Source organism: Enoplosus armatus, chromosome 3 (assembly GCF_043641665.1).
Source record: "Enoplosus armatus isolate fEnoArm2 chromosome 3, fEnoArm2.hap1, whole genome shotgun sequence".
NCBI classification, from domain to species: Eukaryota; Metazoa; Chordata; class Actinopteri; order Centrarchiformes; family Enoplosidae; genus Enoplosus; species Enoplosus armatus.
Window position 1 is genome coordinate 7,486,155 of NC_092182.1, and position 21,374 is coordinate 7,507,528.

Here is a 21,374-nt window from a genome sequence, read left to right on the forward strand (position 1 = left end):
CTAAGCTAAGCTAACCAGCTGCTAGCTGTAGCGTCATGTTTACCTTACACATATGAGATATGGTATCAATCTTCTCATCTAGCACTCAGCAAGAAAGCAGATAAATATATTCTCCCCAAATGTTTAAATAGTCCTTTAAACATATATATATATATATATATATATATATATATATATATATATATAGATATATGTGTATATGCATATAACACACATTTGAATTACATCCTGATTTTTTATTGCCCATCATTGATCACATAGAGGAGGCAGTTGTTTGTGTCCTATTAATCTCAATTCATTAGGCTTTATTGGCATGACATTTGACATGTGCTGCCAAAAATCTCTTAAGAAGCACTGCTTTACATGCTGTGACACTGTTAGAAAGCAGAGAGGGAGGTGTGTCTGTCCTTCAGCGTGTCGTCACCACCGTTTGGAAGTAGACCCCTGCGGTGGATTAAGGCTGTGAACTGGCGGCCTAGTCCTCGGACCTGGTCCCGCTCCAGCCTGAGCCTCTGTCGTAATACGCCGGTGACAGTGTGTTTGAGGGCGTTTGAGCATGCGTCCGTGTGCATGTGGATTCTCTTGTTCGTGCGTATGGGTGTGTTCACTTGCAACGGCTTTATAGGAACGAGCTGAGCAACCCAGTTACACACAAAACGATCGCCCTCTAACTCTCTAACTCGCACAAAGCTCTTCTCATGGTTCACTGGGCTTCATCTTGCTCATCATGCTATGCTGCGAGGACACTGCAGATAACTACAGCTCATATTAGAATGTGTGTGTGCGCTTCTGTTCACAGGCACATGGCACAATACACGCATGCAGCCTCGCATGGACATACGCACTTACACGCATGCAATGACAGGAGTACATTGTGGAGTAACTGATACATGGGATGCTATCCATGTATACACTCAAGCTGTTTCCAGGATCATCAAGTGTGTGTGTTAAGAGGTTTGCTTGCAACATGGCTTATGGGTGACTAGGTGCATGCAACTTATTCACGGGTCAAATGTATCTCATTCTGTTGACATGTGGAGGCGGAGTTTTATCTTGAGTAAACTGAGTAAATCTAGTTCCTAATACTTGTATTTATTAATTTATTTACATTTATTTTGCTATGGGGGTTTGTTACTTTGAGTGTGAAGTAAATGTCTTGTTAATACCAAGTTACCCACTCATACTTATCTGCCCCTGCTGGTTGTAAGTTTGTCTTACAACTATGTTGCCCTGTGTGTGTGTGTGTGTGTGTGTGTGTGTGTGTGTGTGTGTGTGTGTGTGTGTGTGTGTGTGTGTGTGTGTGTGTGTGCTTGCCTCCTTGTCTGGCCTGGAGTCAGCTGTTAAGGGATGCAGCGCTGGATGAGCGTTGCCTGATGCTGACCCAGAAACGACTGTAGACGTAACCAGCAGTGACTGCTGCCCCATTAGCCCACAACCCTGAAACACACACAGCTTTAAATGTATGTGTGTGAATTTGTATGCATGTTTTTTCAATTAGAGTTTTGCTTTATGGTTTTTTTATATACAGTAGAAATTGCTGCTGATTGTGGATTGAAGTGTTGTTGGGTGACCAAAGAGCAGAGCGTCCTCTGATATAAACTGGTGACAATAATGGACAAAGTTGGAAACGATACGTAATATTTTTGGTTCATTTTGTCCTGTAAGACACGAGGAATAGATGCACCTTCCCACTATCTCTGTTTATGCTTGTTTCTTGCTATGTGCATATGTGTGTATATGAGTTCCCATTCTGTTTCTAAATTTAGATGAGTGAGCAGATGTGGTGTGTTTGAGTGTCCCTTTTGTATGCATGTGTTGCCAAATGTATTCATCCGCATTAGCAGGGCTGTATGTCTGTATTTGTGCATTCAAACAGCATCTTGAGCGTGTCTTGAGTCAGCAGTGTGACGGGGGCAGGAAAGTGGGTCAGTCATGCCCTTGGCATGACTGAGACGGACGGACGGGGGGTTGGATGGATGGATGGATGGATGGATGGATGGATTTAAGAGGATGACTGGAGGTGGATGTTTGGAGCTCAAAGGGTGTGGCTGAGGGAAGGAAATAAGGACTTTAAGGGTGGAAGGGGGGTAAAGTAAGGAAATACATAGGAAGGGAAGAGCCAACGGAAAAGGATGAGAGAGAGGAAAAAAGAAACTGCCGACCTTGGGGTGAAAATGAGAGGACAGCAGAAAATTATGGAAAATACTGGAATATAAAGTCGTCAACTGTGTAGATCTCGAGGCTGAGATCAGTGGTGAAAACACACAACGCAGGAAAAAACCTAAACTAACAGTATCAGATTTTCATAATGTAACGTACAGCTGAAACAGTTCAACAAGCAACTATTTTGATGATTGATAAATCATTTAAGCCATTTTTCTAGCAAAATGCCAAACATTTCCTAGTTCCAGCTACTCAACTGTGAACATCTGCTGCTTTTCTGTTTTGTGTGATAACGAACTTAAGGTTTTGAAGCGTTGGTCCAAAAAAATAAGCAATTTGAAGACATCACCGAGGGCTTACAGGAAATTGCGATGGTCATTTTCACATTTTATAGACAATTGATTAGTCTAGAAAGATTTTTGTTAGTCGTTGCCGTAATAGTAAAAAGTATAATATATATTATTTAGTATATCTAACTATCTAGGTATTTTATAGCAGTTATATAACAATATAATAACGATGTCTGTAATGCTGACATGATTACTTTTTAGTCGATGAACAGAAAATTATTCACCAACAATTATGATAATCAATCTCCTTTGTCAAGCAAACAATCACCTCTGAAATGTGAGGATTTATGTCATTTTAAATTGAATATTTTGAAACGGGCAGTTTAAAGAGATTATTTTGGGCTCTGAGAAATTGTGATGGGCCTTTTTTTAATCACTCTTTTCTGAAGTTTTGTTCAAGAAGTGATTAATCAATTAATTGAAAAAAGCAGTCCACAAGTAGAATGAGAAAGTTGCTGCAACCAATCGCTGGAAAGTTCAAATTATCATGTGCAATACAGCTTCAATAAAGTTGCTTTTCTTCTTTAAAGCCAGTATGTTACCTTGGTGCATGATCTGTAAACTATCTGCGCTCAGATCAGCTCAGAAAATAAACTGATTAATCTGTGAAGGCAACACACACCTACATCTAAAGGTCTCGCACACAGGCATCAGCTAATTCACACAGTAGTCAGTATAGACACACAGATACAGTACATGTCCCTCACACTTAATGATACTGAGTGACATATGCCCCCTAGTGGCAGAGTTAATGAGCTTGCCCTGGTTAATCGTAGAGAATAACCCACTCTTCCCCATGTGGCCAATTAAAAGCCAGGAAATCTGTGATGAAGACATGGAGTCCCAACAGCTGCTTATACAGTTGTAGGCAGACTCCGGGTCAGTCTCGAATATGAATACACTTACAAGAAACCTCCCACGTCGTCTGCCTCTGATTTGTCTTTAATCTTTCATTCATTCTGTGTTGCCGCCTGTTTTCCTGTCTTTGCTCTCTATTCATACACCCGCTTGGTTTTAATGTGCACATCTCCTCTGGCTTTAATTTGTCCATCACTCCGCCTGTTGTTTATGTTATTGCTCCCTCCGTCGCCCTCTCCTGCCCTCCCTCCCTGGCTGTGACCAGTGGTTGGTCTGTCAGTACAGTGTTCACCCACTGTGGGCCTGGGGTGACTTAGCACACTGCCTCTGATTGCACCCCAGCAGTTTCCCATTTATCTTGCCGTGAAATGGAATAGGGGTGGGGAGAGGCCAGAAGATATTATGGTAATACATCTCACCACTGTAAAGGCCTAATAAACATGGAAATTTTCAGCTTAGTCATACATTTGTATAGTCATTTGTAGCTTTGGTAGTAATTTGCTGATGTTTTTCTTTGATTTTTTTTATTGTTGTGTGACATCTTGGCTCTGGTTTGCTTCGTTTTACTGCTTTACTTTGGATTGTTGTTGTTTTTTTTAGAGTGATATTTATCTTTGAGTCTCTGCATTTTCTGTAGACAAGCTGCTGTGTCTTCGTCTGTTATCTTGTTACATAATTGTGCATTTTAATGACAAAAAAACATTTAAAAAATTAGGATATGACATTTAGATTGATACGTCATGTTATGTTTAATGTGAACTTTACGCATGAATATCAGTTTATTGTCACAAGGAATATTACTCAGCTTGTGAAAATAGTTGTATAACGTCTTCTGTGGCTGTGCAGGTGGTTTCCAAAGTTTTGAAAAAATTTGCATTATGGGAAATGTAGGATCCAGCCTTTTTTGGATCCTGACCCACACTAGAGACTAAAAGTCAGGGTATCTCGACCTCTGCTGCTTTGATTTTGACAATTATTTTTTACTGTGTGTCGGTGGAATAGCCCTTTACGACAAGTACAGAATGTTGATGTTAACACATTTTTCGTTTGCATAAGTCGATATGTAACAATGTACTTGCCTCTCATTTGTCCATGTGTTTGCATCCTCTTTCATATGTTTCTATAATATTATATTGAGGACATGGCTGACTATATTTGAGCAAATTTAGTTTTTGTTCATGATATTTAAATAATACAGTGCTTTGCATAAATCATTAAATCAAGTAGAGAATTCCTCTGTTTTCTAACTGCATTTGATGGTTTAATCAAACTTTTAGAGAAACACTTCCTTGCTGCTTTTTATTTATGGTTAGACTTTGTTCTAAAGACTGGCTTTTCTTTTATGCCTCTTTGGTTGTGTTGGAACATGAAGAGCACTTTGCTAAATGACAGTTGAAGTGTGTGAAGGTTTAAGCTTGCAGTGTCCCAGGATCCCCTTATCAGTGTCTCGACGTCTCACCTGCACACACACACACACACACTGAGGCCTTCGACGTCACATTTCTCACTGACTGTAAACACATCGTTTTTTTGGTCATATCAACCATTGGAAGAGTCACTCCCACAAAATTCTTTCTTTCTACTTTCTCAGCTTTACCTTTCTCGTCGTCATTCAGTCTTTCTTTATTCTCTCATGCTAATGTTCACCGTCTTTCTCTGTGTAAAAGTGCTGATCTGCCCTCTTAGCCGGGGGACCTGTTTTTAATCTGGGAGCCAATCAGCTGGCCTGTCACAGGAGACTAATATCACCATTGGTGTTGAAATGCTGCCTGTCAATGAAGGGAGGCCATGATGGAGAGGTAATTACCTCCAAAATACTTGTGTCCTACTGGCTTATGCATCAGTCAGTCAATAATCACATCATTAGCCGGGCAAATCCTGGCCTGAGAGAACATTTGCATTAAGGAGACCTCGGGTTTAGTGGTTGGTGTTCATCATGGTTCACTTTGTTTTTTCATGTTCTGTGCAGATGTTGTCGCTGGATGTAAAGGCCTTAATGGTGGTTGGTGTGTACCCTTCGTCTTTCTGGACTTTCGATATTAGTGTTGAATATCACATCTGCTGTAATACTTGTCGACAGTAAATGTAAAAAAAGCCCATCCTGTGTGTCAGTGGATGATGGATCCTCTCATTGTCAAGCCTCTCTGGTGGCAGCTTCAGTCCTGCAGGCTCATACTTTATGTAGGTATCATCACAAGAATACTAATAACATAGAATGTACAGTGTTGTGTTCAGCATAAATCATGGCGCAGGTGCTGTATTATTGTGTCGGAGTCCTTGACTGATTTTTGTCATATTAGACTGGCACTCCTGTTGTGTAAATCATGGACTTTACAAATAACCGCACACAAAGAGAACTATGGCACACACACACTATACTGTACACATAATGGTCAGACCCATAAAAAGTCACATGTATGCGCTCCCCTCAATTCACTGTCGGATTGCAGCAGGGACATTGACGCCTCTTCTGCAGGCCCTTATGCAGCTCTATGTCCTGAAATGAATCCTTGTGCGAAGGACTACGATCAATGAAAGCAATCTGGAACATAGTCAACAGGCAAGCAACTCCAGGACACGCAACCACGTAGATGGGACTGAAAACGCGTCAGAGATTGAACCCTGGCGCTCTTGGATCTGGTGCTTTTCTATCTCGACTCAACAAGGAGCAGATGTCAAAGGATAAGAATTCACCAGGGTCTGTGCGTCTCCACAGCCTTGACTACATTGTGTACATAGTGTGTGCCATTACTCATGTGCCTAAATCGAAGCTCCCACTGAACAGCAGCTCAGGGAATTTAGAGAAACACATTATCGAACAGCTTCCTGTATTTCTCCTCTCTTTGGATGGATAAGGATTTCTGTATTCATCTCACAAAAAGCTAAATTTTGTTATATTTGTGCAGGTCCTGGTGATTATATGATCAGGAGTGGCTGTGGTTCATGATAGGCCTGAGTATTTGCTGTATTGGGGGGAAAACATTGCTGGTTGCAATAGATTTTTGAGAGGAAATAGACTGTTCTGGCTCATGTTGTTAAAACCGTATCAAAATATAGTATTTCATTCATTTCCTCCTCAATTTAGAGCTTCACCACCACAAACAGATGCTGCCACAAGGGGATAGGAGAAAATGCAGTCATTGTGTTTCATGTGCAATTGCAAGAATGGAGTATAGTAGTATTTATATTGCCACTGCTAACATATATATGTTATTGCATGATGGTTGGAACAATACTGGTGTATGTGAAGCCACTAGAAATCCTCCCCCACATGCAACAGCATGGAGAAACCAATACAAAAAAAACAGGATGCATGAGAAACCATCAGCTCAAACAGAGATCTCAGAGTGCTGAAGGCAGTCTCTGAACTTTTCACTCCACATGAGCTGTCAGAAGGTTGAGAGGGAGCTTATACCTTTGTCACACAAAGGAAACACCTTCAGTATACTATATTAATGTAAACGACAAAGAAGAATTGGGCTTTGAGAGGGTTTTAGCTTCCTACCTCTCCCGCACAAGCTGTTGTTTACTTTGGATTCAAGCTTATAACATTAATTTGTTGGTTTAATTTTTGTGCAAATTCAGGCAACAACTGCTGTGTTTGCCTATTTTGAGTACCTTATCTTGAGGTGGTGATATCCAGACCTATTTTTAAACCTTTCAACTTAATATGACCTGCCTAGGTGGTGCCATGTAGTCGTTTTTGTGACTTAAAAGTCTGTGTTTATGTGACATTTCAGGTATTGTCTCCGCCTCTGCGTCAGTATTTTATATATGGTATAGATGCATACATTTCTAGTCTCAGTACGTACATACAGTACGTTACGTTGCACTGAGGAGCACTTTTATACTGAAAAATCTATTTGTGACTATTCCAGTGTTGCTTATTATCTTTTTCAGTTAGTAAGATCTCTCCTTTGTTTTTGTAATACCCTGTTAATCCAGATGGGGGCAGACTATGGTTGGTTGTCACCATCACCACCTTCACCACACTATACTCATCTGGCAGCTGTTGCTATGGATACAGAGCCCGGCCATTGCTGTGATGCAAGCCACATCTAATAGAGGGCCATAGGGGGTAGTGTTGAGCTCAGAGACAGGGATGTTCACACACACACACACACCCCCACACACACCTGTCTGCTCTTTGAATATGAAAAATTGGTCTTCTCCACACCTCTGCAGTATGGTTCAGGACTTAGACTCCAAAGAGCTACTGATTATAGTGCTGTTTTGTCAACTGCCTTACTTAAGAGCTTGAAAGGAAAAGCATTTTTGCCATCTGCATTTCCCCCAGAATCACTTTCAGCTGGCTGCAGTGTGGGTCAGTCACCCTACATAAACTTTTACTGGTGTCAACTATGGTGGTTTAGTTACCACCTGAACAAGCTGGACAGAGAATAAGATCTCTACTCACTGGTCAAGGGTCAGAATAAGCTCTCTTTGACTTCTCTAAATGGCCCCTAATCATTATGACATATGGTTAAGCTCTGATCAGTGGTGATGGAAATGTTAATTGTAGATAGCTGCTGCTGGTTGAATCAATTAAATGGTGATTAGCCCTGATTATGTGATTAACTAGAGCCATGGATGGACTGCTCACTTAAGAGTTGATTACTTAAGACATGACTTTGGACAGCTTGTGTATGTCTCATAGCTAAATTTAACTCGTAGTAGGTCAGGTTTGAATGGCACAGATCCAACTGACTTTAAAGCCCACTTCTTTACAATGTCCCACTTTGGAGAGACTAAATTTAACAATAAACAGCCCACTGAAAGAAGGCTTTATTTCTAATCATAGCCCCCGCCTGGCTACATGTCCCTTGATGTTAAAAAGACAATTGAAGAGAGGCAGAAAAAAAAAAGTTTGTTACCTTGTATGCCAGACTGTTTGTGTATTCTACATCGATACAACACTCGGTGCCCAGCCAAACATGGTGGCGCTGCCAAATCTGACTTGGCTAAGTGTAAAACAGGCTGGCACCCTGGCATATGACTGTGTTTTCTGCTTTGTCACTTAGACTGGTGCTTTGTGTTAAGAGGGTGAATGTGTCTACCATTGCCCAGTGTGCTGATTGAAGTTAGAACATTTCTTAGATGCCTTTGCTGAAATACCTTTTCAAATAGGGTTATTTATTTCTGGGCAAGCCCTGCACTGAAATTATTACAAATGGTACCTGTAATTAGAATCTAGTACACCCCACAATCCCGTGTTGCATCCAACCCTAAACCCTTTTGCTATTCATCCTCTGGGGACCATGAATGTCTATACTACATTTCATGACAATCAAATAATGAACGGAAATAATGGGAATAAAATGGAAATATAGGAGTTATTTGCTAAGGCTATAATTACCATGTCATATGCAGATAGAAAAAAAAACTTTAACCATATCATAAGCAGATGTAATTGTTAACCCTTTTAAAAAACTAGCAGAAGGTAGTAAGTTAAACAGTGTATTTTACTTAAGGCTGTTATCTGCTGGTTAACTGAAATATCCTAAAAAATATAAAATATATTCACTCTGAAAGCATGTAGTCCTTTGACAGTGCAGTGGTGTGGGCTGTACATGTGATGGGAGAATGCACTGTGTATGCAGAGGGTTGTGATTTTACTGAATTTAATGTTCAGTAAAAGTGAGTCAGCTGCTGATTGCAGTGTTTGATTATAATTCAATTAAATGGGCATACTGTTAACCAAAACATGCCACAAGACCTAGTGTTGCTTTTTATGTGTATTTTCCCCCGAAATAAATTCATTACTAAAATGTACAACTTTAACATTCAAATTGTAAGGGAATTCTAACTCCCCTTGGAAAATGCTTTTGAACATTTTCCGGAAATTTACTGAGCCTTTGCAACCCTAGTCTGGACCAAAGTGGTGAACAGACAGAAGGACCCACTGACCAACAATACCGTCCCTTGAGCCATGGCTAAAATGGAAGTTGACATCTCTGTTCTATGTGCACAAATAAGAGTAAAAATGTAAATGGTAGCTTAATATTTTGCATATAAGTTATGAACAGTCATGTGAGGAAAACGCAGATCCTCTTTCTCATGTGAATGTTCCTCTTTCTCTACACATACAGCATGAAAAGATCCCTTTAGGGTTTCTTCCAGTAAAGGTAATTAAGTGTAAGTCAGTTTGTATTTTGGCCTGAGCCAAGGTCTTGAAATGACAACCTCAGCTAGCGGAGCTCTCTGCTATGTAATGACACTGCTCGTCTGGAGCATGAAGGGCCCCGTACAACTCCGTGACTCCTGCCATTTCCAAATCAGCAAAAATCGGTCAAACCCTTTCCTTTCCCACTACGAGCAGGAGGGTCGAGTTTCAGTGAAGTTTGGTTTTTCCATGCTGTGAATACAGATGTCAACTAGCCAGCGGAGGGTCTGGCTGGTGCCATGTCTGGCATTGCATGTCAGAGCGGGGCCTTGGCTGGCTGATCAGAGCCGAGGGGTGCAGGGGTGGGCACGATGGGAGATGCCTGGAAAGTAGTGGAGCTTTTCACATTTCAGCTGTGTATAAAACTCTTTTGATGTTTTGTCTGGCTTACTCTGATGTTCTCTCTCTGTGTGACAGACTCTCTTTCTCTTGCTCTCTTGCATAAACCCCTTCTCCCCCACTTCCCTTCTGTCATGGATTGCATGTCTCCTTCTCAAAGTCTTGCTTGTTTTAGGGGGCTTATGGAAAATCTGTAACAGGTGGGCTATGTTTGAAGGATATGTCTTTTCTAATTATCTGTTTGCAAAGGGATTTGGGTGGGTGGCTGCTGGGCCAAATGTTCTCCCAATCCAGCCCTACTGCCTGCTATTTGTTGCCTGTGGGTTGAGTTGAATTCAGATAATCAATCAATTAAACAATGCACCACAAACGTGGAGTTAGTCATCGGTTTTGTGTCAAAAATCTACTATTCAAGGCCATGATGAGGCACCAGAATCAATCTCATCTGTAAAAGGAACAATCCTCTATGTCTATATTGTGTTTTAGATTGGTCCAACCAAGTCGGTCCACATCCAAGTCTTCAGGATCAGTACAGTGTCCCTTGTTTACCATCAGGGCCAGCATGCTTTGTCATTATGTACACAGCAACTGCAGTAGCAGTTAACAGGCTTAAGGCGTTAACATACTCTGCTTTGGTTTGAAGGAGCTGACTAGCTGCCTTAAAGGCTTAAATGGAGGTGAGTCGTGATCTTCTTGACCTTCTTGCACACGAGATGGGTGAGCGATTGCTGGTGAAGCATCCACAGACTATTGATCTCTAAGACAACACAGTTGACTGTATTTGCACTACAGCTGCGATTTGGAGCCAACCAAAAGACTGAAATCCACACATCGTGGGTGCACTTAAGGAGAGTGGTTTTTAAAGAAGTCGGCTGTTGTGTTGTGTGTAGTGGACTGAAAAGAGAAAGGACATGTGGTGGAAAGGTATCTGAACTTAGACCAGAAACAACATATTATGTTGAGCAGCCTCAACACCTCAGCACAGGCCAATGAAAAGCTAGTGGTCAGTTAACTTCCAGTTCTTGTGAGGGCATTGAGGACACTCTTCAAGGTAGTGTGCATTTAAAAAAAGCGGACAAGAAATCCTTTTAGCAGCAGGCGTTGGTCCCAACCTGGTCCATGTCAGTACTGGACGGTGGTTCAGATGATTTCAGACACTCCTGCTATTAAAGACAATATCGACACCAGGTGCTGATCAGTAGACATCTTGATATGTCAGCACTTCATGACTGCGAAGTGTCCCAAAAACAGAAGGAGGACAGATAGTGCTATCTACTGAATCGACACGTCCCGCAGTAATTACCTTCCCCTCATTCATCAACGAGGCAGTCCTTCAGGGCCCCGTCATTCACGCTGTCCTGCCTTTGAAGGATTTCTGCTCGTTTTCATTAAAACATCGTTGTTTTCATCAAGATAAGCATACACAAAGACGGAGTGAGGGGAGGACAGAATCTACGTAACTGGATTAAAGTTTATGTAATAGCTCCTTGAGGTGCTGTTGCTTACAAACCACATAGGAGGTCTGAGTTAGTGTTCTTAAACACTGCTCACATTGTCCCCCGTCCAAAATTAATTTATATCAAGTAGCCGGTCAGTCTAATTTTCCCCCTTTCCTTTTTTATGTCAGCACCCCTTTAACTCGCTCTATTGTGATTGACAAAAATCACCACACTTGTCCCATCTTATGTAGCTCACTCATCTGTCATGGCTCACAATAATCAGTCTTACAAGCTGACTTTGCTTTTGTACAAACATTTCACAAGGTTTTGATTGGCTCAAGGGTCAGAATAAATCAAATAGCTTGCCATTTTAAGCCCAGGTACCATTTGCTATAAATACTACTTGCCTAAAAGCAAGCCAAAGTTTTATTAACAAAAGTACAGAACCATCAAATAAACTGAAGGCCTGGACTTTGAAAGGCATGGACATTTACTGAGTAAGGAGGGTCTAACAGAAGCTGCTATTGAGTTGTATTATTGGAATTGTAGGCCCATACTAGGGTATAAAAGACTGAATGTCTTGGTCTCTGACTATTTTTAAAAATGTGTTTTTTAAGTCTCCCCAATTTTATAGAAGTGCAAAATTGCCGGAGTACCCCTTTAACATAACTAGGAAAAATGAGGTATACCTCAGTTTTGTGTGTTGATGAACTTTGCCATTTGATTATGACTTGATATGAGTGAGTAAAGTTGGCTTGCAAATTCTGAAGATTGTAGCTATTTGTAGATTGTAGCTATTTGTTAGGACTGTGTGCCTGTTGTTGCCCCTTTTGTAGATCTTTTTGAGTTTCGTCATGTTACCTCAGACAGGCTCACGCAGGCAGTTGGGGTTCTGCTAGCGAGAAATTCCCATTACTCTCCAGTAATTGGTGTGCACGAGAGCACATCAGGGTGTGTATTAGGCTCTCTGCTGGCCTGAGCGTTGGCTTGCGACCTGTAGTGAGGATTACTACACAGTGATATGTCTGGATGGGACAGGGCCAGGAGCAGAGTTTCCTCCCCGGAGGAGCTTAGACAGTCGGGCGAAGACTCAACCTTTCCTCCAAACGGCCACATCGCCTATTAGCTATGAGACTAGTTACGGTTAATCAAATCATTACTTCAATTAGACATGGGCCTGGATTCACTAAAGTTGTTATGAGTCATAAGAAAGAACTTCCCAAGAAATGAAAGAAAAGTTTTCAAAAAGCCTAATCTCTTACAGTTTTGCCTTTGGGCCAACCAAGCAACTGTGATATCAACAAGTATAATAAAACCAAATTTACTTTCTAACAATAAAATACAGTAAGAGCTACAATTATCCAGTCTGGGAATACTCATCAAAAATACAAATCTTAGTTTATTTAAGAGCTTTGCATTCAAAAATCCCATTAATTTTTTTGTAAACACAAAATATAAACATTTAAATACTTGTCTTAGAGAATTGACATTTTAAGACAATACTGTTTGTTTTCCAAAAACGTTTTGCAAAGACAGGCTTCCATCAAGATTGCATATTGACATTTTAATTGCAGTGTGAGCCTGACAGCTTCTAAACCACACTTTGACAATCTGATAAGTAGCAACGTGACCATGATTACATTTTTGCATCTCCCCCACTCTTGTTACTTGTGTTGATATGAACGACAGACAAAAATCTCGGGTCACATTAAAATAAAAAGCAGTCATATCATGTCTGTGGGATGTGCGTGTTGTGCTTCAATTGTATCTTTATCGCATGAACCTACAATCATTCTGCCAGCCAGTGCAGAATGCTCTTCTGTACTATGCTAACAATTTCAATCATCTTATTAAACACACACACACATACGCACGCACACATGCAGACACACACGCATACACACAGTTTCCATGGAAACAGGATCCAGGGCCTTTTATGACTGGTTGTTTGCCCAAGACAACTAAAAATGGTCTCAGCAGCCATGCAAAGATGGGAGATACATCATCTGGATAATAAATAACGGAACATGCACTAATATTGAACGTGATAAGATGTTTTGTATTGTTATTGAATTTAGACCAAATCGTCTTCTTATTCATCAGGTAAATTATGTCATTTTCCTATTCGCGTGACATCATACATCTCCACTTTTTCTGTTATGTTGTCATACTGTTTGTGCTGTGTTTGCACACGCATAGCACTGCCTGTAATGTGGACACACACATCCAGAATGAAACACACACACATACATACGGACACTTTCCAGCCGTGCTGCCCTTCAGTAGCCTAATGTGTGTCTGAGGTCCAGATGGCGTAGCGGTAGGAGGGCTGATTCACAGTGCTAGCCGTAGTGCTAGCAGTCTTAGTTTTGGCTAGCCTCGGGCTGGTTGCAGAGGGAGGGCCTGCAGCCAGCTACCCCTCTGAGTGACAATGGCAAGTGTTCAATTCACGGCTATGCACTCAGCATCTAGCTTTGCTGTGGTTGCAGGATAAACTGTAATTCTTTTTGTGGGAGCCAAACTGTGTGGCCGTTTGACACTTTGCTGTGAATTATAACAGTGTCATTTTGACTCTTGTGATGTTTTTGTGTCTGCTAGCCTTGTTTGTTTTGTTTTAGCTGTTTTGATGCCGTTACCATGTTTTCCTGTTTGTGTCCACAATGACAGGAAGTAAGCTGAACAAGGACCTGAAGCATTATCTAAGCCAGCGCTTCCAGAAATCCTCGCCTGACCACGAACTGCAGCAGACCATCCGAGACAACCTCTACCGTCACGCCGTGCCTTGTGAGTTCATGACCGTCCCACACCTCACTCTGTCGTTTTCCTTTTCTCTTGTTTTTCATCCTCTGCTCTACTGTCTTCTCCATTTCCTGGCATTTATGTGAGCCAATCCTTCAGTCCCTGATGAATGATACGCTGGCTTTGCACACAGTCTTTACTGTTCCCACAGAACATTGTTGTGGCTCCAAAGCCATTTATTTTGTGAGCATCCTCATGAAAAACAAAAAACCCTCAGGTTAGGTCAGATCAGATTTAGATCCATGTAATGGAGTGTGGCTGCCTCACACAGACACTTTTGATGGTTATCTAATTAAGCCTGATTATTTCAGTCTAATCCTAGCGTGGTTCCACTTGCCTTTTGACCAATATCAGCCTGCCTCCCAAGCTGATAACAAGCGGCCACCCTCCATCCATTTAGTCAGCACTGTGTTTGCTGCACTAATATTGTCTGATTAGTTACAGTACAGAGGAAAAATCTGCTGACTCCATGGTGAATAGTAGTGTCTCATGTCCACGGGATCAATAGCAGCAGTAATTACAAGCGCTGTGGCTTCATCCAAGTCCCTCACCCTCTGTAACTAACCAGTATTTCCTCTGCCAGAGCTGGCTGAGTAATCCAGGAATAGAGGCTTGTGTCTTTTTGTGACTTTTTTTCCTCCTGACTGTCGCAAAGATCTAATGGCACATTTGTGTTTTGATGCTGCATATTTCTCTCGTAGCTGCCGCCGCTGCTCAAAATCTGAAGTAGGTATTTGAAGTGTTTTATTCTTCCCTGCTAAATAAAACAACCGTTGAAGATGGCGTTGGTGCTACGGATGTGGCATTGTAGCATTAACACCACAATAGTAGAGTGATAAATGCGATAAGTGTGCAACTCCCTGTGTGTGTGTGTGTGTGTGTGTGTGTGTGTGTGTGGGGCAGATAAAACAGAAAGATTGTTAGACTGATGAACCATGCAGCATGATGCCAATCTTGTGTTATTCCGGATTTGCATATAACACTGAAATCAACCGCATGGACCAATCAGAGGCAGGCTCATTGTCATGATGCTGGAGTTGGAAATCCCTACTGGATTTGGATGCAGCATGCCTCACTTATTAAGGTGGAGAGAGGGGGAAGTGACAAAACAAGTAGATAAGACTGGGCTGCGTGCAAGTTCCATGTATCTTTTTTTTCTTCTTCCTTTACACCATTTTAATATTTACTGAACACATTTGCAGCTGTGGTGCAGTAGCTTCATGTCACTTAGATAGATTCCCCAGGTGCACTTTAAACATATCACATAATTGGAGTACCAGATTCACTGTATGCAAACTTGATCAGATCTTTAAATAACTTTTGTGTTGGCAACTTTTTACTTTCTCCACCACCATCTAAAGCCTTAGCATATTGGCTTCTTTTTGTTTTGCAGTTAATCTCGGACTTGAAAGGGAGCACCTCTCTTTTCCCCAAAACTATGCTTCTCCCTAAATGGTTCTCATCCCTTGGCTTTTCAATTAGTGTATCTGGGGCCCTCTCACTTAAATTACTATCTGTATTCAGGACGCTTGTTTAAGGGACTTTATCTGCATTACCTCCACTGCCATATGTCAGCCAGACACTAGTGGAGGATGGGGGACTGGCCATAATGGCCATTTTAATCACTGAGTGGTCTATGGCACACTAGTAAAACTCCTGGTGTTGTTAGCAGTAAACAAAGCATGAAGGTGTTCCCCAGGCCATATGTTTTATAGGATTGTAAAGTTTTTTGTCATGCACTTGTAGAGGAGGGTGACACTGTCACCAGAATATTAATTTTACAAATACTTTGCTGCAGCTTTTTTTTGCCTTTTTTTCTTATAGTTATGAGAGGGCATGTTTCAGTGGACACAGTCCATAAATAAGTACTCCCTTATGCCCTTCACACTAATACAAGACCAACACAGCAATTGTATAGGAAAGCATACTTACATTTATGTGTTCATGCAAAAGTGAGATGGATTTGCTGTGACTGTTTTGGCCTATGATGGTGAGAGGTCAGTGTGTGTCCATGTTGACATATGTCCAAAGGTTGTTCAAAGCACTGTCCGTGTGCATGTGTAGGTGTAGGTGTGATTAATGCACAGCGAGCAGGTGGAGAAACAGATGGAGAAGTGTGTCTGTGGATGTTTCCTGCTTCTAAATCAGGCAAAAATGGTCACTCAGCTCAACCAACCTGTAATGTTATATACATTTTTCCACTTTTCTTGAGTGGCCAATTGCCCATGTTCTGCAGTCATTGTCTCTATACTGTCTCTCGCTAACTCACCGTGTTGGCCTTGGCATTGTGTGGCTGATTCTCTGATTCGATGCAGCCTTTACCTAGCTGCTGTTTCGTTTCACCAGACAGCAAGGAGCTGCACTAATACTTGTAGAAGTTCATACTAACTCTAACCCTAATAATTCCATCCCCCTTTTACATTGGTGTCCTAAACAACCTAAACAAGGGAAGTGATAAGGACATGATCCCTCACTGCAACGGTGCATGCACCACAGCAAGGACTGAACACAGTTCACTGTGGTGGTGAGTGAGTGTTAACTCTGTGCCACACATGCATGCCACCATTCCAACAGCTCAGCAAACCAAACACTGAGACATCATCTTCATGCAGAGAAATGCAACCAGGTGCAGTCTAAGTAGTCCCTGAATCTTTGGCTAGTTTAGAAATGAGAAACTTCTACACTTTTTTTTTTCAAAAGGGACATGAAATACAAATACAAAAACATTTTAGTCTTTATAATTCATGCAACAGTTTTGAGGGTCATTTAATTTCAAACTGGCAGTGAAGTTCACCAGACCTTAAGATGCACAAGTTTCATGAAGTTGGTTGCAAACATAAACTCGTCTCCTCACTCACATTGCCAAAAAGTCAGTTGTTCCCATAACCCTGTTTAAATTTGAGGCACAGCACTCTCGCCCTCCCCCATCTGCTGAGGCGTCCGTCGGCTTCCCTTGTGGTCACCCCATCCGCGCGTTCAGCATTCCCAATCTCCCATTATCCCCACCAGCCCTCCACCCCCTCTATCCTGCTCTCATTCCTCACCCCCCCTCCCATCCAACTCAAACTCATGACACCGCTGCCTCTCGTCCTCTCGCTGCCACTGCTGCTCCCTTTCTCACTCTGTATCGCTCTACCTCTGTCTCTTTCATTTTCCCTGCCAGTTGATCAGAGCAGTATCGAGAAGAGGAGGAAGAGACGATTGCTCTGTTTGGCTTATACCTGATTTTAAAGCTCAGCATTCTGTGTGTCTACGAGCCTTGAAAAGGGATCTCTTGTTTCCCCTGCATCTAGGCAAGTAGCAGTATTGTCTGCTGTGGTTGTTGTGATGCTGATGACTTGGTGTTCGCTTCTCAAATGACCGAGGTTTGCAGAGGCTAGTGTTCACGTGCGTGTGTGATGAATTGCGGGGCTAGCAGCACAGACGATTGGACGACCCGTATATAGGCTAAGAGGACGGCTCGGAGGGAGGTGGGGGCTGAAACCGCGGGGATGGAGATGGGGGTGGGGTGGAGTTTGGGTGTGGGAGGGGGGCAAGAAGGGGGGGATGGGTGGAGAGAGAGAGACGGAATGGAGAGATGCAAAAACACTCTCTCACACACTCAAATCAACACTGGCTGTAGCTAGCCAGTCAAGCTAACATAAACATATGTGCACACATATGACTTGTGGTTCTATGAGACTTGGTCATCTGGCTGCGTGTGTGTGTCTACTGTGTTTACAAAAGCAGCCCTTCTGGTGCTGGTTTGGTGAGGTAACAGATTGCAACCACAAATGCAATCACATTGTGTCACCTGAACAAAAGAAATGCCCTCACTCACTTTTCCATTCCTAAACAGCAGAAGGTGATAAATGAAGACGAGGGAAAGAAAGCTAAAGGAAGATTTAGACGTGAACTTCAGACTCTTTTGCATTTGTTGACTTTAATCAGGCAAGAAGAGGATGTATGTCAGTCAAACACCCTGTGTGTGTCCGCTGTTTGACATGCATCGCACAGGGGATGTTGTTTTTGTCAAGGCTCGGTAAACACATTTGGACATGTCTTTCCAATGACAGATCCTTCCTGTTCTACTAGTTCTCTGTTGAATTGCACTATCACAAAGCCAAGTTTGCTTTGCCCTTGATTGGACGAATGATGGCCACAGTTGGATCCAACATTTATGTTAATAGTTGATAAATCCACGGACTGACTCTCTGTTGACCTGTGCGGACGCTGTAAAAGTAAGGACGTACTCTCAGTAAGGCACCTTTATCAGCCTTTTGCTTACTCATTGGTTAAGCATATATTATTGCTATGTTAATCAATCTTAATCATCTAACTCTCTGCAAGAAAGTGTATTTCCCCAAGTGTTAAACTATTCCTCATATATCGTCTCATAAATTATTTTGTGCATGTTGGATTGGTTTGCAAACAAATAGCAATGTCTCCTGATTTTAAACTGACTCAGTTTAGTTAATATATTGTGACATATGTTGACATTTTGTCTCCTGTTTTTGTTATCCATGCCCTATAAATATGTTTGAATGTTTCAAATCCTGTTCATATGCATAACCACAGGGGAGGGACTTGGGGCACAGCACAATACCATTATCAGTTGATTACATTTGGACAAGGGGATCCCAGCATGCTGCAGGTAGATCAGACCGAGGTTGTGAAGGAAACAATAGGAGCTGAATTGATGCTGGTGGGGAAGTTTTTTGTATAGCTAACACCATTAGCAAGAGTCAAAGGAATGTTGTCAAACAGAGAGTGAATGATGGGTGGAGTCCCCCAGACTCATAACCCCCACAACCCCACCCACCCACACCCACACACCCACACACACACACACACACACACACAGACACACACAGACACACACACACACACTCTTGTGCACAATGTATTGTATGCAGACACACACTCAATCACTGACACTGTTGCACCCAAATGTAGGACGGTACAGGCAGCATAGGATGTATTTTTAAATGTGGATGCTTATTTGTGCCTCTCAGTCTCTAACTCAACCGACAAATGGGAAAATAGTTCATTTCCATTGGTAGGAATGGCGGCTCATACTGTGTTTCCAAGCCTGTTATAGTTAGTTTGCAGATAATGATGTCTTTCAATCTGACAATGGCTCAATTAACTGTATGATCTCATTATATTATATATGACATACTTACTTAAACATACTTGAAATAAACAAAACTAACAATTGTTAAGGAGTTCATGTAGGATTTTATGGCAGGTATGTTGCATTAGACTTATGGAATTAGTTTTGTCTAGGTATACTTAATAAACTGGCAACTAAGTGTATAGCAGAATATTGTGGGTAATCATTAAAAGTCATAATCATAGCTTTTGGGGAAGACCTGTTGTGTGTTTGGATGCTGACTAATCTTTTTTAGGACCCTATAAACCCTGACATGGCAGGTGTCGAGAACATCATTCAACAGGATGCCGCTGCTAAGAGCAGTGTCCCGAATCCCAACTATATTGTATACCACTGTCTATACTATATACTGTATACAAATCTTCAGAATATACTGTTTTGGCAGTTAATATGCAGTAATGCATGTGTTGTACTGTTTTGCACTAATATTAAATAATACAAGAAGTGCTCTGCGGCAAAGCAACATTTTTGTCCAAAGTTTTAACACTTCGTTTTTGTGTTTTCTGAGGAGTTCACCACCGCCCACAATTACTTTCATTTTTCCCGGCTGTGAGTTACTCCTCTATTTCATATGCGTGTTGCATTGTGGAATTAAAGTGTCCATCAACACCATACTGGACAGTCAAGTAAATTTAGTATGGACACTATCATCTTTGAGTCTTCTTAACACTGTGAGCCTTCCTATGTGAATGCGTGCTTGGAGTTAGTATTAAGTCTGGATTTGGGACACATTTAAGGCGTATCTGACAGAGAATGGCACATCACATGACCTTTGACCTTCCTTTTATATTGTCCACGGCTGTTCCCAACCCCCCTCCTCCATTGTGAATCCCACAAATGCAGAGTTGCCTTTTCTCTTAAACTTGTGCTTGCACAGATGTGTGCCAGTTGGTCAGTTTGACTCAGCATAATGACTTTCTTTCTTTTTAATCCATATTTCATCTTGAATCTTGTATGAATTTTAAGACCCTTTGATCTCCTTCTTTTGGTATTCTCACGTAGTCGGCTCATTCCCGCTGACACCCTGGTGGCTTTGTGTTGTTAGCCCTCATATACCCTTTATCGACCGGGGTTGTAACACCTGTAATAATTGGTGATGTAGAAATTGCGCATAACTGTTGAACTACTTTTGTGTCTGACATTTAAACTTATACAGCTCTTGCCTTATTCTAGTCCATGCCTTCCTGCCCAGCTCTTTTTTCCAAAGTCTATTCCTCACTTGCCTTTATGATTCTTCCCCTGACTCCTGTCCGCTTCACATGTTGGTCAAGGATGAGTTGTCTGGAACTTGTTAAACACACAGAGCATGTGTATGGGTTTGTGTGTGCAAGGACATCAGTGTCTGGGGAAGAGCAAAAAAAAAGAAACAGAGGTGTGGGCAGAGGAAACGGATGGGGTCTGTGAGAACAAGAAAGAATAGGGGTGAACAGCCAAGAGAAGGGGAGGGAGTGAGAGCGAGCGAGTGAGCAAGCGAGCAAGAGGGGGAGTTGGGCGGGTGCATGTGGGTGCCTGCGAGACGGGAGACAGCGGGGCTCAGTCAGTGTGAGAGAGAGAGAGAGAGAGAGGGAGAGAGAGAGAGACAGAAGCCTAGTATTAGTGTGTGTGGGTATGAGACAGAGCGCATTATAAGCCAATGTGTGTGGATGCTGCTTAGCTTAGCTCCCATTAGCTTAGCATCACAAAGCCAAAGCTGGACAGAGGACAGACGCACGGGAGGAGGAAGGGGAGGGTGGAAAGGAGAAGGAAATGTGAATCTGCACTGTTTTTTTTTCTTCCACTCATCCACACCTGATTGGATTTTTTTCACTCCCTCTGTCTCCTGTCGACGTGGTGTTGTTCTGTGGACTGTTTGGGAAGGAGAAGAAGCCCCTCACAGACTCCTTAACTGAGGTATTTTGTCTTGCGTTTCATTATGAGGAGGGGACTGAAGGGTTTGCTGTGATTTAATGGTTGGGGGTTGGGATGGAGAGAGATGGAGAGGCAGGCGGCGAGGATGGCTGTGCATCAGGCGGAAGGCATCAGGAGCAGAGCGAGGGAGACGGAGGCACAACGCTGGCAGTAATGGAGGCTGATGTGTTGTGGTCAAACGGAAGCTGTGTGTGTCTGTC

At 42.1% G+C, this 21,374-nt stretch overlaps 1 protein-coding gene across 2 annotated transcripts in view; it reads left to right on the plus strand.

Moving 5' to 3' along the window:
* magi1b (membrane associated guanylate kinase, WW and PDZ domain containing 1b) overlaps window positions 1-21,374 on the plus strand; it is a 126,779-nt gene that overhangs the window by 41,331 nt on the left and 64,074 nt on the right. For both annotated transcript variants that reach the window (XM_070901917.1, XM_070901918.1), the window contains exon 2: window positions 13,980-14,096. In XM_070901917.1, coding sequence (XP_070758018.1) covers window positions 13,980-14,096 — 117 coding nt within the window. The remainder of the gene's footprint in view (window positions 1-13,979; window positions 14,097-21,374) is intronic.